General features: G+C 35.0%; 1 protein-coding gene across 2 annotated transcripts in view; it reads left to right on the plus strand.

The window, feature by feature from the left end:
• Positions 1-27273, plus strand: part of TLL1 (tolloid like 1) — a gene marked incomplete at its 5' end in the record, with an annotated part of 132579 nt that overhangs the window by 44180 nt on the left and 61126 nt on the right. For both annotated transcript variants that reach the window (XM_080343448.1, XM_080343449.1), the window contains 4 exons: positions 14653-14763; positions 18871-18951; positions 21167-21319; positions 23244-23361. In XM_080343448.1, coding sequence (XP_080199574.1) covers positions 14653-14763; positions 18871-18951; positions 21167-21319; positions 23244-23361 — 463 coding nt within the window. The remainder of the gene's footprint in view (positions 1-14652; positions 14764-18870; positions 18952-21166; positions 21320-23243; positions 23362-27273) is intronic.

Genomic DNA, 27273 nt, shown 5'->3' on the forward strand with positions numbered 1-27273 from the left:
CTCCCATGTTTTGTGAAAACAAATGAAGTCGTTTTAGCACATGAAGATGTCTTCTGTTCTTAAACTTTGGGTTAGGTCATTTACTGCTCTCTGAAGTGTCCCTTGTGCTTTCATGAATTTCTAAGACATTCGTCAAAATGAGTGTTTTTAGGATGCCACGAAGACAGTCTTCTGGTATATTCACAGTCGAGAACTTGGTTTCTTCTTTTTGTCTGCCATGAAAAAAAAAAAAACAAAACTTAAGTCCTGTAATACAGGATTTTTTCTCTTTCACATTGTGTCTTGTAGATTATATGACAGTTTCCCGTTTGTTTCTATTCTGCCTTCTTTTTAGCTATTCATTAGTTCTAAGATTTATATGTCAGCTCTGCAGTTGGAAATGACTAAGAAATTTTAAAAGATTCTGCTGGTCTGTTTCTATTGATTGTATTAAAAGACTGAACATCTCTAAAATATTGGGCTTCTTCCTCTTCAGGGACAGAAATAAATGTACTTTCAGAACTAGACAACTGCAAGATTAATTTATGTCAGTGATTTTCACATCCATGAAGATGCTTCTAACTGCCACTTTTACAGTTTAATTTTTATATGACATTTGAATGAGTTCTCCACTTTCTACATATTCATGTCTATTTATGAATGGTTTGTTCTGAAAGAATAGAAGAATAAAAAAAAAAAATAAAGATAATCTAGGAGTTAAGGAACCTATTATATTTTCTGTTTCCTAAATTCTTAATAGTCCAGGAATTTTGAAATATTAGAGCCCAGATGCCATAAACTAAATAGCAGTCCTCAGAAAAGTGTGATATTTAATTTGGCATATTTGTTCTGAACGTTAGCTATATTAAATATTTGTATTTTTCTCTGAGCTTGAAGTAAGCTTAATATTTGCAGTATCTTGTGTAATTTCTATTTCCAGAGACATATTAAGAGGTTATTTCAGGCCACCCCTGTGTTGCTGTCAAAAGACACACCCCTCATGGCCAGCAGACCGTGCTAGCCCAGGGTGAGCTGGCTAGAAACATTGTGTTTGGCTCACGTCCTTTGTTCCAGCTGCTGAATTGTATTAAAAGACATCTAAAAATACTCTGAGACTAATTTAGGCAGTAGCATCTTTATTAATTAAAAATCAAAGACATTAAAAACCATTAAATACTTAATATCTGTCTTCTCTGTATTCATGCAAACAACAGCTGTAATTAAGACTGTTGCAGTTGCAATGAGAGAAGCAATGTCTGTGAGTGGGATGGCACCCATGGTACGCTGTTCCTGCTAACATATGGGCCGTTATTACAAAGCAGTTTAAGAAATCTGGTGGTAAGCAGTACATAAGGAGCTGCAGTGGCTTAATGTAAGCAAGTAAAGAAGAATAATAGGTGTGGAGGAAAAGTCAGGGTCTGTTATTTGGGTTGGCTCTTTAGTGCTTCTGTTTGACAAAGTAAAATGCCTTTTAGAATGAGGATCAGCATGAGACTGACTTTCTGGAAATAAGAAGCTTAACCAAGGTGTAACTGTTTGCTTTCTTTTGAGATTAGTGAAATTCTTGAACTTTTACATAGCTACCATTTTACACCACAAGATTGTCTGTAATAAAATCAATGAGACTTGTGTTTTTCATTATTTGATTGCTTTTTTCTGAATTTGCTTTTGGTACGTTAGGCTGATAATCAGTTGCAAACAGCTAGCAAACTCTTAATCCTTATGTAAAATACCACTGTAAATATGCACAATTTAACCTAATCAACTTTGTGACAGCTTAGGGTGGCAATAGTGGTTGCAGCCTCACAAGTTTGAGGACAAAGGCATTCTTGCAAAGAAACTGTAGGGACAGGAGAAAGAAGCAGCCATGTATTTTCTTTTTATCTCCCTCTCCCCTACCTCCCTTGCTTAAGTTCTGTTGATGATATTGATACTTGAATTACCAACAGTGCCAAAACCTAGGAAGTGAGTAAGTTTGGACTGCAACATGTATAATTTTCTTCAGAACAGGGTGGAGATTCTGCTGGCTTACAGGAGAGTACTCACGAAAGGCTAATACTCTTTACTGTTAAAAACTCAGATTTAAAAAAGCTTTCAGCAAGTACGCAGCAGTGCTTTTCTATAGCAGGACAGTGTTTGTCAAGAGGGAAAAAATGCAAAACTGAGATGAGGTTTCATTATATCAATCAAGAGGCAAAATATTAGAAAGATTGTTTAAATTTTGTCTCAAGTACTATCATGGCTAAAATTGCTCAGAACATTAATCCATTTAAGATTCAAATGCATGGAACATTAAATTCTAAATAACTTGATATTGGGCATTAAATAACATCAATGATTTTCCGTTGTACAATTACTGTTGCCTCACTAACTCTGAGGATATTCTTTCAATTTCTGTTTTACTTGCTGTGTCCAAAAAATAATAGGCAGCTGTGCAAAGTCTCCAAGGGGAAAAACAAAAACAAAACCCCAACAACAAAAATTGCAACCCAACCCCTTAAATTACAAACACTGGAAAAAAAAACAGTATTCAGTAACAAGCAAGCAAAATAGTTGTGACGAATAGTTTGGGCTCATCATTTCTATTTTAAATCATGACGTGAATTGGATGATACAGAGTAAAACAAGAATGCTTCAACTTTTTACCTGTAGAGACTAGAATTTGTCCACTGGTAATAAAAAAAATGTGGTAGAAGATGTCTATTGAATGTGTGGACAGGAATATAGAATTACGTTGATCCAACACCCAGACCTTACTGTATTAAGTACAGGATCATTGCCAAAAAAAGCAGCATTAAGAGCTGTTTAGTCCTTTAGTCCTTTTCCTTCTATCTTCCGCAGAGCCAGGTCACAGAATGATGTGCTAAAAAGTGAGATGGAGTGACTTAAGTGAGGTTCCTAACAAAAGTGACCAAAACAGGAAACTGCAGCTGATAATGGAAATTACTCTTGAAGCCTAAATAAAGGCTTATTTATACACAGTTTAATAATTCTCCATGCTTAAATTTAAGGCAGTGCGAATAGAGCAACATTTATTTAATGTGGTATGATGACAATCTTGATCCTGAATGCCAGATAATCCCTCAGATATGCCCTCTCCTTTCTGTGCCATTTGGCTTTCTGTACAAATCTTTGGTTGCATTTAATGATTATTCAGGGATTTTCTGTATTAGAGATGTTACTTTAGCCTACTTGGAATTTTATGTCTGTGAGAAAATGAAATGCATTTTTTTCATTTCCTAAAGATGAGGAAAAGGTACAGGAAGAGATGATTTCCACACAGATCTGTGCTGCTACATTATAACATTAATGTGACATGCTTATTATATTCTAAGGCCAAGTTTTAAAGAAGGTGTTGCTGTATAAATATGTGGTCTTCTATTGTCATAGAAGAAAAAGTTACTAAGGGAGTTATTTATTACTGAGTTCCTTGTCCATTTCAGTAACAACCTGTAACACTAGAGGGAAAACCATTATGGTTGTGAAATTTCTTGAAGACTGGTATTTCTTAAGTGAGATATCTTAGCTATCTTCTGGGCTAATTCTGCCTTCTAAGGGCTGCTCTGCAGTGTTTTGCTCTGCTGGTTCCTGCCATCCTTGGGCTGAGCTCATTCTCTTTAGTCCTTGCAGCAGGACTCTTCTAGGAGCACCATTCATATCTGACTTGCCTGAGTGTCTTTGGAAGCAGCAAACCCTCAGGAAAACATGCTTGCAAAGGCTGAAGACCTGGCAACCACTCATCTAAAATACTCCTTCTTTTGTAATGTATGTAAATTTATTCATTTAACTATCAGAAACAATAATTTTTCACCCTGTGACTTACTCTGTTACTGAAAGTCTAGGATGTTAAATTGAAGTTGCGACTAAAACTGGCTTGACCCACATGCTCAGTAATCTATGTGGGTGAATTCTGAGTGTTTTATTATTTTTTTCTTCATCTTTGAAAAGCTTTTTTTTTCTTTGAAATCCTTACTATTCAATAATATCTCCATTCCATTTCATAGATTGGAACTCAACTTTTAAAATTCTTCTTTTAAGATCTCGAAAGTGGAAAAGCATATGAAGGATTTTATCTCTGTCTTCTGAAATACAAACATTTAGGCAGAGTCTGCAATTATCTTGGTCTCTCTAGCTCTTCCACCTCACTAAAATTTTCTCTCTCATTGAAAAAGCCACACTTTTTCCACTTTCTTTTTTCCACTTTGTAGCTCTCTTCCACTGTGCCACTGTGCTTCATTTGATTTTATTTCCTTGCTTCATTCAGCCTCTGTTGCTTGAACCCATGTGCCTTTTCTTAACAATGGGAGATGAAACATGGACCAGATTTGTAGTCCTGATGGTATTTGCTCTAGAACGTGTATATCACAGCTTCCACTTGATGTTGGAGTGTTCGTTCCCTTAGTACCCTTTCTGCATGACAGTCATGTGGTGAAAGTTTCTGTGATTCCTTTAAAGTTTTTAGTTTGCAGCTAAATAGCCCATAAAGTGCCTCCATCTTCGCTGGGTCACATGTTTGGTGGTTTTTTGTTTGTTTGTTTGTTTGTTTTTTTCTGAAGTGAGCTTTGCTAGTAACATTGAAACCCCACTTTATCTTCCTGAGTTACATTAGTATGCATTGGGTTGAACACCACAGCAGCCATTCTCTAGGAAACAAAATTAACTTTATTTCCACTGTCTGATGGCTTGTTTGATAATTATGTTGCAGTTTCTTGTTTTCAGACAGTGCTGTTACCTTCATTCTCCTCTGAGGCTTCAAGACTGAAGCATCAACATTGTCAAACTAGAAACTGATTTGTGTTTTGAACAGAGAGTACTATACAATAACACTTCCTCTGTCACCAAATGAATTAATGTGGGTGAATCTATACATGTAAGCTTCTAGGTCCCTTTTTACTTTCTGGTTAGAAGGAAAATGACATTTCAAAACTGCCCAGTAAACAAGAATTTTTTTTTTTTCCTTTAATAACCATGCTGAACTGATTAAATTCAGTTTCTGGGACAAAGAAACTAGTACTGTGTTTAAGTAATGCCCAGTTTTTTCATGGTGATGAAAGTATTATTTTAATTTTAAAATGCCTAAGTCTGCTCTGAGTGAAAAATGTTGTTAATCATGTGGAAAAGTTGTGAAAGGAATGGTACTTGACTTATAACATGTAGTTTATTTTGTGAACCTAGAAAAGGTATTTTGACCTGAAGTTTAGGCACTATGAGGAAAATAAAAAGCTGCTAAACATCAGCTGTGTTATACAAAATTCTGTATGAAATAGATTCAAATGATTAATATGGGTGTATTGGCAAACAATAAACTAGTTTGTTTAATACTTTGGCTTGTGCCATGCATAATCAGTTAGCTTGGTAATTCACTTTGTTTGGTGGTGCTCTTCTGTTTTCTTGGTGTTCAAATGAAAATGTCTAAGGCTTGTATCTTTGAGGAGGCCTTGTTGTGGCTGCTGAGTCTGTCTCAGCCCTAACAGCTATTTCATGTAGGTGGCATCCTCAGACTGACAACTTTCTTTCCAACAAGTGATTTTCTCCATACATCTATATGTAGATTATTTCTAATGTTATCCATTTTCTCATTCTTTGAGGAACAGAATTCAATTCTGTTCTTAATTTTTATTCTTAGTTTTAAAACAATGAGTTTTGTTCTTTCTAGTTCTAGGTATTTACGTATTTTCTGTATTTTTTAAAAGATTTCACTCTGAGTGATAATTTTGTCTCACAGAGCCTGTTCTTTCTACTGTGAGAAATCTTAGCCACATAATTAACTTTGTAGATCTTGACCCTGAGGCTATTCACAGGATAATGGAGTTTCAAAGTAAAGTGAAGATGACTATTACAGCATTATAGTGGTCATATAGGGCTGACTGGGGCAATTATGACTCGTGTTATATTATAGAACTGAATTTCCCCCCGATATATTTTTCTAGCCTTCTTAATAAAACTAGCTATAGCACAAGAAGTCAGCATTTGCAGGTAACTGGTGACAGCAAAAAAACCCCATGACCCGTGAGCCCTCTTTTACCATGCCAGAATCCACAGCCTGTTATCACTAAATGAAAGATCAGCAAATACTGGAGCTCTGGCTTCTGCTGGGGGTGACATGCACCCTTCCCAGGAAGAGGGATCGATATTTCCCGCATTGCTCCTGTTACCCCCATGGCAGAAGGAGTGACAGACCCAGGAAATGATGGTACCTCTTGCATGTGGTTTCATATAAAGCAGCTCAGCATTTGTTGTGGTGAGAAAAATTAGTCCTGATCTTTCTGAGAGCCACTAGTTTCTTAGTGTGGCTTTCCTTTCAAAGTAGTTGATAACTGCTCTTAAGAAAGGATCATGTTTGGTTGTGTTTGTTTTCTTTTGTTGTTGTTTTGTTTTTGTTTGTGTGGTTTTGTTTGTTTGTTTTTACTCTTTCTGCAGTCTAAAACTAGAAATAGTAGAAAATTATAATAAAAAAGTTAATAGCAGGATGGATAAATGGGTCTTTTTCAGAGTATTTTTCTGTAGGTTTGTTTTGTCAATATCTGGCCTGAGCCAGTGATCAGTGATGAAAAAATTCTTAGAGTAGCTTCTTCCTTCCCACCATAGCATGCAGACACCTTTACTGCTCAGCAGTGTCCTCTGCATTCAGTTCAGCAGTTAACTCATTACATGAGGAATGATTTTACCAGTTACAAGGTCTGTGTAGTTGATGATGATCTTCCATAAAAGAAAAGAAAATAGTCACTGAAAGTCAGGAAGCTTGCTAGGTTGAACAGTTGCACCAAGAACCAAATATTTCACAGAGGAGCTGTCCCATTGTTAAAAAGCTTGCCCTTAAAATTCCCTTCAGTATGTTTAGGAGTGAAGCTTGTCCTTTTACCTAAGATTGCAACTTCTGTGAAAGCAGTCCTTGCTTTCTTGAAGGTGTTGTTTTGTTTTTGTTTTGTTTTGTTTTGGTTTTTTTTTTTGGTACTACTTTTAAAGGATTATGAAAACTGTTCCTCTAAAAAGGAAATAGAAAAAATTGAATTGAAAAAGTTGCTACTTTCAAATTAAGAACAAAGTAAAAGCTGTACTTAGCTCAGAGGAAATGGATATCTATAAATCAAGATTCATGCTGTGTCATGGAGAAACATCTCTATCAAATTAGTACCTCCTTTCACAAAGATCAAACTCTACAAACGCCTCTTTTGGTAAGTGAAGATTTTACCTTCATAAAGAGTGTCATAAATAATCCATTTTCCTTGAGAGTATTGCTTTGCATTTGAGATGTTTTCTGCTTTGAATATGCCCTGGTGCTGCATGCCCTTAACCCATAGCCCACCTATGCTATCATCTGATTGATGTTTGCCTGGGAGGGGTGTCTGGAACCTGCTGGGTCTGTAGGATGGGAGATGTCTCACCAGAAATTATTTCTCTTGTTCAGTCTTTGACTCTACAGGTGATTTTTGTGTCCATCATCTGGTCATACCTGGTTGTTTTTATGTCATGGTTGGATCAATTTGGTACTAACTTCCTGCAGAGTTTGGAGAACAGTGCAAAGGAGCTGCAGTGAAATGCTATGTACCACAGATGGGGCTCCACAAGTGTAACTTGTCCCCAACAGGGTTGTTGCCTTTCCAGCACCCTACCTATAAATGTGAATGTATGGTTAAAGGAAGGAAGGAAGTTAAAAGCATCATGCATGGGGAACAGAGGGGAACTTTCTAAGAGTGGGTGACATGAGACAGTCATGAGTTGCAGGTAATGATGTCAACAGGGAAACTGCATAATTTAAGATTTGAGTAAATTGCATTTGTGCTTCTAAGGCCACATTACTGCCATACACAAGCTAGCTGATTTAAGGATAACTTTAGGTGTTGCCAAGACATGCCACATTGAAAAAAATGAGGTAATGTACTTCTTGCTGGTTTGCAGTCTGGAGATGTTTGAAGTATTCTGCCATAAATATTTTCTTTTCTGATAGATGTGGAAATGACACATTCCTTAGGGAAAATAGTAGCTTTTTGGTTAGAAGTTTGAAGCAGGAGTCTTGAAAAATGGAACTGGTATGAGTGTCGATGAGCTTGCTATTTTACATAATTTACTTTTACAATAAGTAGGAACATGGAAGGAGCCAATCCAGAGGTGTTATATCCTTTTCCAGGTGTGTCTATGTGAGCTTTTTCAAGTAAATTAGGAGGTTTTACTAACATTTGTTCATAGTGACGCACAGATTTGAAAATGACGCATGGTGAAATTAATGAAGTAGCTAACTTCTTGTTTAGGTGTGCCTGTGAAAATAGGCTGCCTTGGTCTTCTGGTTAATTTTGTTAAAGTTTCTTTTTATTTTTTTATTTTTTTTTCCCCTGTCATATTTTTGTTGATTGTAAAGTCAAACTGATTTGGATAATTATCAAACATTTTATTAAATTAACTTCAATTTCAATTCATAAATTTCTTTTAAAAGTCCCATGAGCTCTATATAGTAACACAGAAACTTATTACACAGTTATGACTGAAGGTAGCACTTACGATGAATAATGATAGAAAGAGGTTAGGGTATGGCATGCAATCTTATACTTGGGCCTGCTGTTTATTTGTACTGCCTTGTTCTCATTGTAATGATTTCTAAGAAAAATGTATTGCACCTGAAAATCTTGGAAAGGCTGAACAGATTTGAAGGCAGTGGGAATACAAACTCAGGTTAATTATAGTAGCGTATGTTGTCTTCCCTGTAATGAGGTGAATTCTTTTTACTTATTTAGCTCTACATTTTCCTTTTTCTGTTCAGAGTTAGAGGCAGTTATGTAAGCCTTTGGATTGTATGGAACAAAATGACTCACCAAGATAGACTATAATGCACATAGCTGTGTTTTTACAGGGAAGTACTCAATGAGTCAGCTATAGAAGAGCATACTAATTGGCACTGCTGCACATGTGGGTTAGATGAATATCTACCCTGAACCTGGGTCACCGCACTTTTTGGTACCTCTTGCTGCCTGAATTACTGGTCAGAATGTAAAAAGTGCTGGGTATCCTACCTCCTATTGAAGGATATTAAAGGAGCTCTTCAGATTTCAATTTTGCATGCAGTTAACCCTAATGTTTTTGTTGTCCATTCTTGGCAGCTTCTATGAAGGGGATGAAGCATAATCTTCTTGTGCTTTTCACTCCCAGTAGCACATTAAAATCTGAGGCTTTGCTTTTAAAATGTCCTCTAGTATTGCCTTAATCTTTTTGTTGGTATCTTTTTGGTACAGGAGTAAATTCCCTGTCACAATTCTTCATCTGCTCACAGAACAAGAGAACACCTGTGTGGCCGATCACAGTTTACATCTCAGTTTGAGAAAGTCTAAGAAAGAATTTCTCTCATCTTATCTTCCACAAGCTTTCCCAATGTGCGAAAGCTGAACATTTTTCTAGCCTGCCCAGTCAATCAGAACAAATCCTGTGATGGAAACCATTTGCAGACGGTGGTGGGCTCTGCCTGTGCCCGGCTCCCAGAGCTGTCCTTGGTAGCTGCTGTGCTGGGCTGATCCCAAGGTAGAGCTGTTTTTTTGGTACTAATATCATTAGGAACACCATCAGGAATATATTTTATTAAAAAATGGCTGTTTGTGATTTGAGTTTTAAGCACTAATAATTCTAGAAAAAATTGTGAAGGAAGTTTGATGTAGATAATTTTGTTATTGCAATTATAAGGAATATACTCCTGTACGTATTTTGTAGACTCACATGCTAATTATGCTATTTATGCTAATAGATATTTCAAATCCCAGAATGAGCCATTCTAAGACATATTGCAGACCCATGGATTTAAGCACATGATTTCTCCCTTGTTCCATGGACTTCCAAGCACCTTTTAGAAAATAATAAAAGCCTTTTTTGTCCTGTGTATGCTAATTGATTAATATCATGTGCATACATCCATATACTTAAAAGAGTTTTCATTTCTCTAAAAAAAAAATATTCCATATCTGTAGCAGCATATTTTATTCCTTTGGAATACTGGGTATTTGATGTGGTAATGGCCTTGCTGGAAGAGAGTAGATTAGCAAAGGGATCTTTGTGGGTGAATCTTAATTATTTATGATAAAATAATAGTTCCTGTTACAAGTAGTAGAATGTAGCTGTAGTTCTTGTGCGTGATCTGTATTTTATAGATCCTCTTATTTTTCCTTTCGAATATTAAGGTGTGTTTCTGTGGATGGCAGATATCTTTTACAACACACTTATTTTCCCATTTATTTTCACGCTTGTGAGCTGATTGTTTACATGTATAAAGCACTTCACTGCTTTATATGGCAGTGTTTTGTCTTTTAATAAAATAAGATCTTTTTGAAGATGTTGATTGGCTGAGGTTTGTATGAAGCAGAACTGCATCTGCTAGTGAAGAGTACTTTCTGTTTTAAAAGCTCCACATAAATCCTCCTCCACTGTTACAGAAAAACTTCTACTGTGTAATCACTTTGTGTCCATCGTTCAGAAATTGACGCATGTATTGTGTCAGTTTAATTTGTGTAAATGCATAATGTAGTGGCCATATAAAAGATAACCCCCCCAATAAAAACAAAGTTGCATGATATTGGGCATAACAGAGTATGTACCCCTTTATCAAGCATTGGACAAAAACATCCATTTTCTTTTTTTTTTTTTTTTTTTTTTTTTTTGGTTAAGAACCTGTATGTAATAAAAGACAATTGAAATGCTTTCCTCCTGTCTCAGATTTTCAACAGATTTTTTATTAAGTTTATTGTCAGTCTTGCATTTTTAAATTAAATGAAAAAGCTGCCTGTAAACATCAAGTTTTCCTGATCACTGAATAGATGGGTAGGACAAGAGATAATATGAAGCAACCTGAAATAAGTGCAGGTACATTAAAGTTCTGTTTGGATAATTTTGAATCTTCCATCCTTTTATTTTTTTCCACACTAAGTGAATTGGTTATCAGATTCTTGTTAATTTTCTAGATGATACTTACGAATTAAATATCTGTGAAAAATGAGGGAGGTGAAGAGCTGACCAGGTCAATTCTGTCAGAAGTTCCTTAGAGGGAGCTAATAAAGCTCTTAATCCTAACATGCTCTTAGCAAAGTCTTTAACATCATGCCTTGCATACCCAAACAATCCTCTGCTTGCTCTCTGTGGTTTAAGATTGGTGTGTGACATGATGAAGTATACAGAGTGACTTCTTCAGATAGTTTCAGGCCATAAAAATTTTAAGGCAGGAGATAAAATTAAGGTCTTCTCTTGTTACAAGTAGTTTTACACTTACACAGGCATTCAAAAAAATTAAAGGATAATTTTAATAGTTGTGGGAGACACCTGTTTTTATTTTTTTTTTTTATAATTCAGGTGGGGTTGTGCTTCAGGCTTTGAAGGGCAGAATTCATATTCAGTGCTGACCTTTCACTGGCAAAATAGATGTGTTTTTTAAAGAGCAGTCATCTGTTCCCTTTTTGTCTCAGTTCCTGATTGCTTTGACTATATTGAAATTAAATAGCATACAGTTACCAGTGGTTTCTTCTGCTAGGTATATATCTTCCTAGTTTCAGTGAAATTAATTCAGAAAACCACAGGTTTATTTAAGTAAAAGTGGCAATTATTAAATTGTTGCTGAAGTCAAATGAGTTCTATCCAGGTTTCTGCCTTTCATCATGTATGTTTATTACATGTTTGTCTTTTTCTGTAAAACAGAATTGCCTTGTGTCAAAAAAACAGTGGTCTGAAGAAAGCTCTGAACTTTCCATTGTACTTTTAAAAACGCAATCATATATATTTCTTCAGTGTTAACTCATACTTCATTAATACATTAGAGAACCCAGCTCCTATTGGTCATGCAGATTACTTGTTTACAATTACCTCAAACTTGCAACATCACTTATTGTTATATTACCATGGTTATATTATTGTTAAATATATATATATATAACCATTATATATATATATATATAACCATTATATTGACAGACCTTGCACCTACTTGCTAATAAAAAAACTATCGAGCAGTCCAGATGATTAATTAAAATAGCATGGCTTTGTTTTCCTTTCTAACCTAACAGACAAAGTCACTATACCTTGCCTGAACACTGAGGTGTATTTTATATGTGCGCACACAAATTTTTATGTCAAACAAATTCACAGGGTTTAGACTTTGCTATTTGTGTTTTCATGGCAAAATAAATGTTACAATTACAGCAATGTGATAAAGACGCATCATCAAGACTAGCGAAGATATTTTCCACCATTTTTTGTTCTACTTTATTGTTTTTCTGAAGCTTGATTTGCCTTGGGTTTTCATATTTATATATCAGTACACACTGAAACCAAAGGGATTTTTACTAGTGCATTTCTGTCAGAGAGCTATTGTTTTGCATCATCTGTTGTCAAATCAGAACCTTTCTTTTGTTAACTCTCAATATTACCAGGAAAGAAAAACGGGCTTGTTCTTAAGCTTTAGCATTTCCTTGAGTCTGGTGTGGACAAGCCCTATGACCTCTGCTGAGGCACATCATGTCTTTGTAGACCAAAATGTTAAGTTTCTTCTTCTTACCATTATTTGTTCTTTTTATTAAAGTTTGCAGTCTGTCATTGTGCTTGTACAGTGGCCCCTGTTACAAATTACATCCAAGAGAGATCTCTAGAAGTTGTCTATCATAGTATTGATATTTAACTCTAGTCAGATGGAGACTACTAAATTTCTTTCCCTCACTGCTCAAAACTCTGATGATTTGAGATTTTTTTTCCTAGAAGCTGAAGGAAAAAAACAAAAACAAAAAAACCAAACCAAAACAAAAAACCAACAACCAACCAAACAAAACATATCTAGAGCTGCCACTAGCTCTGCCTCTTGACCTGGTGGTAAAAACCATCACTGGCGAGAGCAACCTAGCCAGAGGAGAGATGTCCCCAGTGTGCTCAATGTGAACATAAGGAAAGAGTGACCCTTGAAAGGAGAGTGTTCAGAAATGTGTTGCAAGTGACTGAACAGTTTCAGAAATGGTCTTAAATACTTGTGCTTTCTAAGAGACATTATATTTTTTGTGTAAAAATTATATACATGGAAATATCCATGTTTAAGGAAGACATAAGATGTTGGTTATGTTTTTAACTGAAAAGTTTCGTTTTCATTTTTGAACTCTTTGAAGGTGATCTATTTTTTTAAGGTGTTTTACGTGGCAGACCAGAGGCTTTTTTAATGCATTTTCTCCTAGTTGCCTTGCATTCAAGAAAAATAATGGAGATAGGAGGAAGTAATGCAATATCTGGGAGTTCTTTAGAAATACAGATCTTTTTTCTTAAGTAAAGAGTTTTTTGATATGGATTTGATTCAATACTAACACAGGTGAGCATCAATAAATAAGAAAAAAGTAACTTTTGCAGCAACATGAAACTACTGAGAATATTGTCTGATGAATGGTCTCTACAACATTATATAGTGAACAGACAGAGAAAAACAAGTAGACCAGAGAGAATGATTTGGTAACAGGTGGCCTTTGGACAACGTTTTAGTTGTACGGAAACAAGGAAAGCATTTTGCTTTGGAACTCTATAATGGACAACCAGGCAAAGTTTGTGATGTCTTCCTGGATGGGGGAAAGAAGGGAAAGAGTTGAAGATGACACCAAGATTGAACCCAGGGTTTTTGTGAGTCTGAGGGGACAGATAATAGAGCTATTGATGGAGACAGTGAAGAGAGGGGAAAGGAAGAATTTGTATCAAGATAATAAACAGCCACTTCAGCTCAGGTTAATTGATACATGCTCTGTTGACTTCATTCACAGCAGTTGAGGATATGGCCTGTTGAGTTCAGCTTTAAGGATAAGTTTAAGTTGGCAGGGAGGTCTCAGGATAAAATCTCAACAAAAGTAGGCAGAGATGAAAGACTGAGGTTATAGATCCCAAATTCTTGCAGGTGGGCCTGTGTCTTGGTTCATTGAATTGTGATGGCAACTTAGGGAAGATGACCTAGCTATGCAAAAGTCAAACAGAAAAAAAATGAGAAAGCCAGAAAGATAAGAGGAAAATAGAGAAGAAGAAACCCACCAAAGAGGTCAAAGAAAGGTTAAAAAGAAGAGAGAGAGGCTGGAGCTTTGAAAAGAGAAGTATTTGAAAGAATCCTAATAATAGAGATTATAAATGGCAAGCATACAAATTAACCGAGAGGAAAATGAAAAAGGTTTTTTTCACTCAGTTTAACAGAAAATAAACATATATAATTCTCTGAGGCAAACATGATGTAATATGGAATGTGGAACACAATAAAAATTGCTTCAAATTCTAATTTTCAGGAAGATGTGAGACAAATGTAAAGGTTGTATTTTCTCAGTGCTGTATGTTTGAGTTCATAGTTTGAATGCTAACTTGTTTCAGTGTCCTTTATACTTTGTTGTACTTACTTTGAGAAAACAGCACAGATACTGAAAATTTGTTAATAAATTGATATTATATTTAAATGATTGTGTTTAGGCAATGTGCAAAGAAATTAAAAAGATTGTAGGAGTTTAAGAGAATACTGAAAAAAAGTATTTGTCTTTTGCTAGGTAGTTTCATCATATAAAAATACATATCAGTAAGCAAATATATTGGATATAAATAAATATTTGTCATGTATTTTCCCAAGGGTTATAACCCGACATTATAGTCATCAGATTGGTTTTAATGTCTAAATAAATTCTTTAATTAAATTGAGCTCTTTTTTATTTAAAGCTGTCTTTTGGGGAGATATTGCCTTAGATGATGAAGACTTAAAAATCTTTCAAATTGACAGGACAATTGACCTTACGCAGCACTCCAATGAAAGGCTTGGCCATAACACAGGTATGATATTTCAAGTTTGTTTAAACTTATTTTTCCTGTTATTTACTTCTTCATAAAAGGTGATCTCTGTTTTAAGTGTAGAAATTCAGTATAATGTTTTGGGTAGTCTTAGTTCACACTTTTAAAATGTTATTAAACAATGAGTATACATTTGTTTTAAAGAAAGAAAGACAAAAGCTAAAATTGTAATTTTATTCTGGTGTTTCTGATTAAAAATATCTTGCTGAACAGAAGAGCAGAAACTGGTAGGAACTGTAAGTCCACTCTGCAGATGGTTGTGTGGGAAAGGAAATTGTACAAAGCTTTTCTTTTGTTGCTAAAATTTCCTGATAGCAGACCTCACATGTCCAATGGAGAACACTGGTGGAATCCTGGAGGCGAGGCTGGGAGTCTTGGGTTATAACCCTTCCTTTTGCTCTGTTTTCAGTTCTTTCCAGATTCATACTCAGGTATAGAAACATCACAAGACCATGTTATCCTTGCTAGAATTTGCCATGTCTAAAAAGCAACTATTTATCTGACATTTTAATACATGTTTATTTACTATTGTTAACATACAGTACATGAGTGCCAGAAGCTGCAATCTGATTAACACAGGCAATTGGATATTCAGACAGACAGATAAAGAGATGTTATTTATGTGTGAATATATACGTACATGTGCGTGAGAGAAAACATAATTTGTATCTTCAATGGATGTCTATCTAATGTCTAAAACTAGCTATGCTTTCAGGTTCTGATTTGTAAATTGATAACGAGAATTTGTAAACTTTCAGGCTGTAGTACCAAAAATGGTAAGTTACTTAAGAAAAGTATGGGAAAAATGTTATTACAAAATGTATAAATGCATAATTTAAATTTATTTTCTGTTAAGCATGTTCTTTAAGTTCTTTATGTTCTTGAACTGAGCTACTATTACATTGATGATTCCTGATTTGTGGAAATAAGGATCACTTTGAGGAATGATCAGAAAGAAATTTTTCAGACCAAAGAATCAATTTTCTATTTAACCTTCCAGTATTGATATATATGAAATATTTTTAGTTTTCCTAGTTAGGTGTCATAATTAGACTATTTTAATGGAAACTTTAAAATGTATTTTGTTTCCTTTTAAAGTCACTTGTTTTTTTCAAGGCAGGAACACCATTGGTCATTTCTAGATCAAGACTGGATTTTAAAATGTTAATACACTCAGCAGGTTCCCTACCCCCTTTTCCCCCAAACAAATCGCTTTAATTGGCTTTGAAGGTATTTCAGGCACTACTTGTGCTGAGATGTAGAGAGTGAGGTCAGTCATTTCCACTTAAAGTGGATGTAGTCAAGTGATTTCCTTGGCCTGCTGACTTTCCTTTTTCTTCTTGCTCTTCTATTGTTTTCTTTTTAACTGCACAGCTGATTTTTTTTTTTTTTTTTGGTCAAATTCCACAGAAGGAATACACATTTCTAAGCTGGTTTAATAATATTTAATATTCTACTTAATTTTCTTTCCTTAACTGTCTTGAGATTCATGCATTATCTTTTCCTGTGGACAGTGTCCTGTTCAGAATATTGAGTCATCCTATTGAGGATTACCGATGCATTTGGATCAAATTTTTCTGCATTTATTGCACAAGAGAAATCCATGCAACTGCAATTGTCAGTGGGACTGAACTTTGGAGAACAAACTCTGCTGAAGTTAACTGTAATGACTCCCAGTGAATCCTCAACTTTCTCAACTTTTCTGAAAACAGAGTTGGAGAACTCAATTTTACACTTTACATATGTAATTATTTTTCTAAATTTACAGCATTTTCATGCAGAAACTAGGAGTTTAGCCTGTTTTTCCAAACTGCACAACCTGGTGTGCTCTAATTTACAAATGAGTAAATTGCCAACAAATAACTAGTTGATATTAAGTAGCAACCAGAAAAGGAATTTAAAATGTCTGTAAAATAGAAAACAAATTAATATTTCACCTTGGTTACAGACACGTTGACAATTAATTATGAGCTTGATTTCTGAGCACTTTCTGTTGTTGACCTTTACAAAGTAAAGGTGATGTCAGGTAAAATGGTTAGATAATTGGGTGTAAATCACCAAGATGGAGCTGTGGAGTCGCATTTTTCTTTGCAACTATTAATTAAAAATCCTGAGGCTTAGAGGCTCTGATTCACATTATGTTGACTACTTCTTTTGATGAGGATTATCTGCCTGGATTTGCAGGGTCATATACTTAATCTGTGAGCATGTCAGAGTATAGGTCTGTCATTTTATGTGTCATTTTGTCCAAGGAATACGCATAATCGTTGTAAATGGCAACAAAGTTAAAGTTGATAAAATTGTTATATACGTATTATTGTGAATCCCAACTGTCAAAAGCTGCCACCTTCTCCTGCCTGAAGTGTGAGATGATGTAGCAAATATGATTTTTTATGTATTTTTTTTTTTAACTTTCTTAGACTGTGGTCTGGCAAAGCCGTATATTGTTAATGTAAGACAAATTTGTTATGTGACATATTTGTTTAGTTTTTCACTAAGCGGCAGATGCAGGCTGTGTTAACACAGAAATTATAATTTAATATTTTTCTAGAAATAATGATAGTGAAATAGTTTCTTTATGTAAATAATGGTATTTTTTCTGTTATGTCTGTGACAGTCGATGCTTTTAAGGATTTTGTAATTTTTTTTTTTAGAATCTTCAGCTATTTGTCTTTTTTTTATAAGACGAATGTTAACATAAGAGGCAATTGTATTAATGATGATCAATACAGGGAATGGAATTGTTATATTCTCTAGTGTATATTATAGTTACCATGTAACTTGATGGAAAGGAATGTGTTGAACTATTACCTCATCTATCTAAAATGTTTTTAAAAATTTGGAAAATTTTTCTCAAGGGAGCCAGCAACTATGTGACAGTGTAATCCAAATAATTAGGCACATTGTTATTCACTGAGTATCCACACATACTCACTTGCCTTATATGGAATTTTCTTATCTGTAGTATGATTTTAAGTGCTCTTTAATAAATATGTTTTCCACATATGTATTGAAAATTTTTATAGGAAGTTGGGAAAGGTCTTTTTAGTGGCAGTTGGAGGTTTTGATGGTCCTTTTATTTCTATCTTTTTACTTTGGCTGCTGTAAAAGTAGTTTTAAAACTCTCTTGTCCTATAACAGGTATTGAATTTTAAAATACAGCCTACTGCAAACTTCTGAAAATCACAAAACTTTCTGAACAATTCTGAATAAATTTTTTTGACTAGTGCAGTACTATAAATATTATTTCTTTTGGTGTACTGGTGTTTGCAATGGCACTTGCAGCCACAGAAGGATTATACATGAAGGGACTACGTGGCAAATGCATCAAATGTGTGCAGTAAACCTAGAAATGTGTTGTGTTTTTGTAAACAGCACAGTAAATGTTAAAATCAACTACTTAATAACAGTTTTTCTTGCTCATTGGTTGCTGAAATGAAACACACATATATATATGCCTATGAGGTCTTACTACAATATGCACCAGTATATGATGTTTCAAAGCCTTTAGAGTGCATTGGCATCTATTTGCATGCTGACAAAGAAAATCGGATCTTTTATGGTAAAATCAGCCAAATGAAGTTTGTATTAGGTGTGTGTTGGTTTTGTGTTGGGGTGTGTGTGTGTTTGTTTGTTTGTTTATTTTTTGTGTTTGTTTGTTTATTTTCCTTCTCCTGATGAATCTTTGGGTATTTTCTTTCACAGGAAATTTCTGGGAAAGTAAGGCTTTTAGCTGTCATTCAGTATGGTTCTGAGGATGCTGAGGTCACCAGGAAGAAAAAAAGTTCCAAATAATAATTAGATGATGTAATTGTCCTGACTTGTCTCAATAACAAAGACATGTTGGCTTACATTCTGGAATGCATATTAGAAATGTTTTCAGCTAAAATGTGTTTTTATTTGATTGTCAAGAATACTTGAAGAATTTGTATATGAGTCATCGAAGAATGTTAAACTTCCCTTAAGCTGCATTGCAGTTTTCACAGGGCATTTAGGTTATATAGTTACATAGTTGCTGTAGGTATAAGATTCTATGTTTTTAACTTTTGTAAAATTCCTTAAATCCTTTTTTTTTTATTATTTTTTAAGGTGGCTTTGGAGAACATGGAATGTCAAAAAAACGAGGTGCCCTCTATCAGCTTATAGAAAGGATAAGAAGATTTGGCTCTGGTATTTTCACTGTTTACATTAGCAGGTTGCCTGATGTGATAATGTATCATGAACATTAATGATGATAGTACTTTAACACTTTAAAGCCTTTCTGTATTAATACTGGCATAAGCAAACTGTAAAATAAATAGTACCAGAATAGTAATTGCTCTTTGTTGCATTTTCTTAGATGTCTATTTCCAGCATCAAATCTGGAAGCTAAAATATGTAGTTTTGAATCTCATATTAAAAATTCCTTAGCCTTTTCATATGGCTGTGTTCACAGTTATCAGCTGATGTCAATATAATGTCTTTTCAGTACAGGTAGGCTATGCTGCATAGCTGCTAATTTTATCGTGTGTATTTGGGTTTTTTTGTTTGGTTGGTTGGTTTGGTTTTGTTCTTTTTCTGGATCCGATTGGGGCATTCTTATGATTCGTATTGTGTTTGAAGCATTTATGGTATGTTACACTGAAAATCCACGTTTTTTTACTAATCATTCTTCCATCAGTATGAACATAATTGAATTCAGCAGGCTATGTAAGTGGAATCCCCAATAATACTGGTGGAGTTTACTCACTGTATTTAATGCAAGCAGATGGCACTTTAAAGTCTTGAAACCTCCACCTCAACAAGGAAAATATGTGAAATTCCATTGTAATCACACCACATTATGTCTAAATGCATCAATGCCTATCTTGTAAGATTAACCAGAGCACAATAACTGCCTTTGCAGATGTGCTCTGGTATACAGTCGTCATCCTTTATAAGAAAATTACAATTTTTGCATAAAAGTTTGTCATCTTTTGCATACGATTTGGCATAAATTTCATACTCTAGTTCAAAAGAAAGTTGATAAAAAGAATTTTGAATGGTAAAACATCTATATTAACATGCAATGTCATTCAGTAATGACTGCATTTTAAGCATAACAACAGTTTTTTTCTGAGGTTTCTACCTGCATTTTAGACTTTTGTGTAATTCTCATTTATTTACTTACAAGGATAAGTTATTTGCTTTACCTGAGTGGTTTTTTTTTTAACCCTGAAATTTTCTCCATCATGCCTGATATAATTTATGTGACATGTTAGCTGTTACAAAGGCAGGCTTGGCTTTTTTCCTGTGCATCGAGAGCTTTCTCCCTGCTTTGTGCCATAGCTTCTTCCCTTTCTTGCTTCTGCTGCTCTCCCAGCCCTGGGGCTTTGCCAAGATATCATAGACATGATCCTGCCCTAGAATCCTTCCTGATTCTGACACAGCCATTAACACTTAAGTGGAAGTGGTATCACAGGTGATACTCACAGAGGGAAGGTGCACCCTTCAATGAGGAATCATACTAACTTATAAATTGCTTCAGAAGAAGCACCTGCTATGGTGTGCAATTCCTTGTCTAACTATCCGTATCCTCTTCTGTTGTCACAGTAAGTTTCAGCTGATTTGGGAAAGATTTGCCTATAACAGGATGAATGGTGGCAATAATATTTCTGAAAACAGTAGACACTTGTCATCTAGAGAAATTCCAGCCATGAGTAATACTTATCCACAGGGTTCCAAAAGCTTGTTTATTAAAAACATACACTTGCAACCTGAGGAGCTGTAGGGTTACTATGAAAATGAAACTCAGGTTTTCATCTGAAAATATATCTACTGGTAATTGCTACAAGGGATAGAGATTGGAGGGAGAAATTATCACCTCTAGCTTTTCCATGTGTATACAACTTTGCAAATAATTTATCTACTTTTTCCTTGTAATTCCTGATAATAACAGCCAATCTTACACTTCGATAAATTCTTTCTGTTCAGTGTTTTAAGGATGGTCATGCACTTGCTTTTTCTAGCTTTTTCAATAGCTAGAAAGGGACAGTTAATGCCTTGATTACTTTGAGTCTGTCTGAAGTCTTCCCTTCTTTGCTGGAAAAATCCTAATTTATTAAAGAAAAATACACAGGGAATGAGATTTTAAAAATTATTATTATTAAATGAGAAAATTTAGATGAAACCATGTAATGTGCCTTCAAGTTGACAAAAATATGTGCAAATTGTTACTGTAGATGTATTTGAAAAATTAAGACTGTTCATTTCAAACATTTATCAGAAAACTAAGTAATAATAAACTGTTGCATAACAGCAATGTCCTACTTTTAAAGGGCATAAAGAAATAATTTGACCTCTAGGAAAATAATTGTTCTCTTTTTTTTGTGTGTGTTCTCATTCAGTGTTTTAATTATCATTACAGGCTTTGAGCAAAATAATACATCTAAAGGAAGAACTACTGTAAAATTCTCAGGAAAAAATGAGAAAAACCGATTTCCCAGAGCTGCTACATCTCGAACAGAAAGAATATGGCCAGGGGGTGTCATTCCATATGTAATAGGTGGAAATTTCACTGGTAAGCTTTGTGCTTTGAATGGGGAGAAGAAATAAGAATTTTTTTAATTGGTTTTTTTTTATTAAAAAAAAAAGGTAAAGTCGTACTATGGAAGTCAGTAGAAGAGTTTCTGTTGGATCAGGCCTCAAGTACATTCTGAAAATATTAGTCATACTTGAAAAAATTGTTCCCAAAGGCAAGCTACATAAGAAGAATGGATAACTATGTTTTAGAAAGGGATGACTCTTTCTTTGTCTGATATTTCTCGTTGCGTGGTTGTTTCAAGAGCCTAAGTAGCACAAGGTCGTGAAATCTGTTTTTTAAAAAAATGCAGGATATTTAGCACAAGAATATAACTAATTTAGCTGGTGTGATGTATTCTGCTAAACTGATTTCACTCAACAAACTGACTCAAGTGTGTTTTGTAATTCCTCAGTTTGGTTTTCAGATGGGTACACACAGACATTATATATGGCAAGAAGAAAGACTGACTTAAAAATACATAGAATTCATAGCAGAAAACTGTAGAAAAGCTTTAAAACATTTGTTATCTGAAAAATGTAAATGGATCAATATTAGTGTGGATGTAAGAGGTAATTTAAAACAAAAAGGGAAGGAGAGAAGCAAACATGGATGGGAAAATATATGTAATAATATTTATTGTGCACAATAATACAAGGAATCAAAATAAATATGCAAATGCTCACACATTGTATGCATATGCATATAGAGAAACAACAGCCTTTCAGACTGCCAACTGCATTAAACTTTTAGGTTGGCTCTTTACGTAGTACTATACCAAATGTGACCTTTGCTTTAGGATTACCATCTTCTGAAATATGGTAGAAAACTAAATGAAAGCATATAATGTTAAATATTTTACCTTTTTCTTAATGAAAGATAAATTCTAAAGCTAGGAAAATATTGCTAGAGATAAAATAAAAGAGCAAGACAGGATGAAATAACCTTTAATTTTTAGGATCTGACATAATTTGATCTTGCTTTTTAATTTTTTTTTTAAATTATCCTGTCCTCTATCATCTTTGCAAAAGTCTGCATTTCTAATAGCAAATTCATGCCAAACAGTACTGTTCTTTGTGGATTTCCAGCTCAGAGGCAATACAGCAATGTTCTCAGATGTGGCCTCCAAGTTAATAACCCTTGTCTTTTGTGAGGCAATGAAATCACATTGTTATATTATCTGAAGTATTGTGTAGTAGCTGGTGAAGGCTGGCCTGGCTGCTTCCTCATCTAGAGTACAGTTTTGACTGTTTCTTAGTGTGTTTCTTATTTTCTAAACAAATATGTACATATACTTAGTGTTGTACCAAATCAAGAATTTCCTGCTTTTGGTGGATCATTTGATTTCTGAAATATTTTGATGCAAAGAAGTGGAGACTGGTTCCTATTCAAGACAGCATTATTAAAATCAAATGCCTTGAGTGGTGTTCCTGTTTACATGGCTTAGGTTAAATTGGTCTCCAGATTTGAAGGCTGGAGGATTTTTTTATTTTTTTTTTTCCTTCTGGCTAGATAGCTAGGATCCAAAATCCCTCTTCCCCCTGATAGATCCTCTTCCACTTGATAATTTCATCTGGGAAATTGCTTAGTAAATATTATGCTAATGCAGGCACATAAGCAACACTATATTTCTTCTGCTGTCTTCCTCTGGTGTAACATAGCTATGCTTTTTATTGCAGATTTTATGTTTGCTAAAGTGTGTCAGGCACAGTTGGTCCCCTTACAGGCAGATATGTTATGACGAGCTGATAGTCTGAGTATGTTTTAATTGGAATCTGGCAGTACATGGGACTGCTGGGACACAGTACTTCATGATCCAGTGACTCCTTCCAGGCCTATAATTCCTAGTATTGAAATCTGATTTTAAGGAAGAAGACACAGTTAAAAAGGTCTCTTATTTCACCTCATATAATTATTCTTCCAGGCACCCAACGCGCCATGTTCAAACAGGCAATGCGGCATTGGGAAAAGTACACGTGCGTTACATTTATTGAACGAAGTGATGAAGAAAGTTATATTGTATTTACATACAGACCATGTGGGTAAGTGTGTATGTATGGTAACAGATACTTGAGCTTTCAGTGTCTGGCTGTGTTTGTCAGCTTTGTTGTTCTGAGTGAATATATACTTCACAGAAAAATGAATAGACAGTCACTGCATTTAAATGATATGTGTGTTCTGCTTAGCTTTAAGTTCAGTGAAAGCAGTACGTATAGCAACTTTTTGATGCTATGCCTCTTTTGTCTATTTCTAGATAAAATGATGTTGCTATATACACGTAGCTATGAGACTTTTATATTTGGCTTTCTGTCATGCTTTTCAGGCTTATCCTTTGTTTATTCTTAGCTTTCTGCATGCCACATATTTACTGCTGAATAATGTATGGACACCTATCTGTACTCCTTTTCCAGTATAATTGTTAATTGTAAGTTTAACTCTTCTATTATTAGACAGTCCTTGCTGAGATGCATTTAACCACCATATTCATGACCATTTTGCAAATTCCTTCTTCCAGGTCACTGATGTATAAAAGTGAACAAAACAGGTTTTATTACTCATTAGTGCAAGCTTTCCACTAATCACTGTGTTCCATCTTCAGATATTTCTGCTCCAAATGCCTCAATCAACTATGTTTATTATTTATTCCACTCAGACTTCTTAATTTCATATAGTGGTCAGTGAACTTCCTGAGTACACTATGTTAGTTTTCCAAGAAGGGTGCTTTCTACCTGTGGAAATATTGTACTTCCAGTAACCTTTTGTTTGGGTTGTGGGCTCCACAGTGAACAGCTCTTTATCTTGCTGACTTCTTGATTGATTAACACATTGCATGGCTACTTCTGAATTTTTATGGGATAGAGTTGTGGAAAGAAGTTTTGGGACCTCCTTGCATGGTAGGAATGATCCTGAATATGTCTAACTATAGCTCATAAAATTACAGGTAGACTTTTCCATTTAAATTACCCCTGACATTCTTCTTAAGGCATAGAACAATGTGAAAACACCAACACCTAGACTATTTTAAGAAAGACATCACCTTCGCTTTGTAAATTTTGTGAGCCACAGATCTTTGCAGTTGAGAAGCCTATTCTATGGGAGTGCTTGTGAACTTGCCTGTCACATTCTTGTGCTCCCAGAGGTCTGCTGTATTAGACCCCTGTTAGAAATGGTGCTGAGTGAAACAAACTTTTGTTTTGACCCAGCATGGTTGTTGTTTTAGTTATTGATGCAGCCTGTAAGATAGGATTCTGGAACACTGACATACAGCTGGAAGAGAAATGCAAAGCAGAGAATAATCGTAATTGTTCCCTGTACTTGCAGAGGTAAAAAGCATTGTCAATTTAAACAGAAGAGTGTGAAAGATAGAAGTGGTCTCCGATGCTTTAGAAAGACGTATGGGAATATCTACAGAGGTTTGGTTTTGTGAAAAGTAAATTCTGCAGCTTCAAAGTGCTGAAAGATAAATAACAGAAAATCACTCCAACCAAAGTCACTCCAGTTCCTTAGGCGGGTTGATGCTTCATGAGATCAAGTCACCTTAGGGTGAAAGCTGAATTATAACCCATTTAAACCAGAAGGTTGGAATACACTCAATATCTACCTTCAAAGTCAGCATTATCCTTTACAGTTAATGCTGTTTTATTGGTGGGTACTTTACAAATTACAAGTAATTTACAAAGGCTCTAACAAGTTTAAAATAAAAACAAGAAAGAGTGTAGCTATGAACAGTCCACCAGTGATGAAAATAACAAGCTAAATGGAAGGGGCTGTTGAATGACTTTTTTTGGGGTCCTGAATCCATATGCCATATCAAGAAGGGTCAGATAAACAAGAACACATCTTCTCTGGGTGAATAAGAACCACTGTGTGCCAGCGATCCGCATACAGTGCTGATGCAGGATTTACTGTAGAAAGAGCCCAGACAAAAGTGACACCAAACCATATGCAAACCCTTTCTGCTACATGGTCAGTCACACTGAAATTAATCTCAGTTTTTTCCCATAGCACCCTGCTGTGTTGGTTTGCTAGCACATTGTGTCATTATTGTTTGCAGTACCACGGCAGCTAACATTTACAGATGAAGGAGACTTTATTGTAGTTAGCGCTGTTCAAATTAAAAACTAAATGATAAACCCTGCCCCAAAGAGCACACAGTAAAAACATAACATGGTTAATGAAACAGAAAGTGGATACATATATATGGAAATTCAGGTGGCAATATCTACAAAGGTCTCAGATGACAACATTAGCACACTAGCAAGTGGAGTGTTATTGAGCCTTTGTAAACATTAAGGATATTTTGAAGGAGCATAATGCATTACTTCATGGGATGCTCATCCCAGACGGGCAGTGATGAAAAAACAATATTTGAAATATAGCAGCTGGTTATCGGAAATATATAACCTTTCTGAAGTTGACGATTTATGTATCAGCAGTAAATGAGAAATAAGTTTTGATTATCATAGACCCATAGGTCTCCAATGGATCTCAGAAAGATGTCTAATGTATTTTTAAGACAGAAACAGCTGTACCTAAGTCATCGCTGATATATGCTTGTCTAACGTGTTTCTAAAATCCTGAAAAAATGAATATTTCACAGTCTGCTAGGAAATATATTGCTTCAGTGTCCTTAATATAAGAAATGTAGGAAGTTGGGGGCAGCATTGTTGGTCATGGCTAAACTAGATATTTCTTGCTGCAACTGAAGTACTTCAACTTTTTTCTTGCTCATCATGGCTATAGAAAATAAATTATTCTTCTTTCTTTTTTGAAGGAATCTATAATATGTCTGGAGACTCTTACTGTGTTCGACCTCTGTTCTATTTTCTTTTAGGCTAGAAAACTCTAATTCATTTAGTCTTTCCTGGTAAGTTGTGTTTTCTGGGTCTTTGATCACACTGTTACTCTCTTTGAGATTCTTTTCAACTAATCCAATCTTCCCTGAAATTGAGGACCCCAAACTAGGGCGTGTTTATTCAGATTAATCATTACTTCTGCTGAGCCAGTGCTAGAGCTAATTCATATGTCTTGCAGTCTCTTCTTCCACTTAGGTTACCCAAGCATGGTGCCTTGCTGTTTCTCAACAGCTGCCACGTTTGACTCATGGTCAGTTGAGTTGTGGCTCTGAATAAATGCCAGAGTTCTTTCTGCAGCTCTGATAACTGTCACTGGTTCCAGCATCTGCTGTCTTTTATGCATCTTGTGACACAAAACAATTCTATATTCCCTTTTTCAGATCCCTGATCTGTTAAGATTGCTATAAAGTCCAGGCTTGTTTTCATTATATTTAACAGTCTTTTCTCAGGCTGCAAGTTTTAAGAGCATCTTTTCTACCTTCACATAATATTCCAATCAGCTTTATACCTCACTTTATATCAGGATTCTCTAGTTTGTTTATGGGCAGCTTGTGTGGAGAAATATCAAAGCTTTACAGCTGGATGTCTCCCTCCCATCAGAATAATTTCATCTGTTGCAGTCTTAAACTATAATTATTTGTGATCATGTCTTGTTTATTTAACCTGATTTTGAGAACAGTTAATTATTGAAATATTGTTTCTTAGTACGGCTGAAGTGCGAACTTATTAGTTTGAAATTTTGTAATTACTGAGAGTCATTTGTGCCCATTACCTGCAGATGTGAGAATAAGAATATAGTATTAAGATACTAGTGCTTATCATTCTTCTACCAAAACAGTGTACATTGACATTAGTGTCTATTACAGCAAATATTTGTGCATTTAGTAGATTAGAGCAAGTAAAACTCTAATCTGTAAACAGGTTCAAAAAACTACTGCTTCTCTCTCCTTTTATTACTTGCTATCAGATAGGAAGTGCCTGAGGACCCAGTAACTATACTCTGTATGCAAAGCCAAAAAAGGGGTCAGCAAACTGGGATGGCCTCTAGTCACATGCTCTTAATAAATATTACTGAGTACAAGATGAAGCTTCTTTTAT

This window comes from Nesoenas mayeri (assembly GCF_963082525.1).
Source record: "Nesoenas mayeri genome assembly, chromosome: 4".
NCBI classification, from domain to species: Eukaryota; Metazoa; Chordata; class Aves; order Columbiformes; family Columbidae; genus Nesoenas; species Nesoenas mayeri.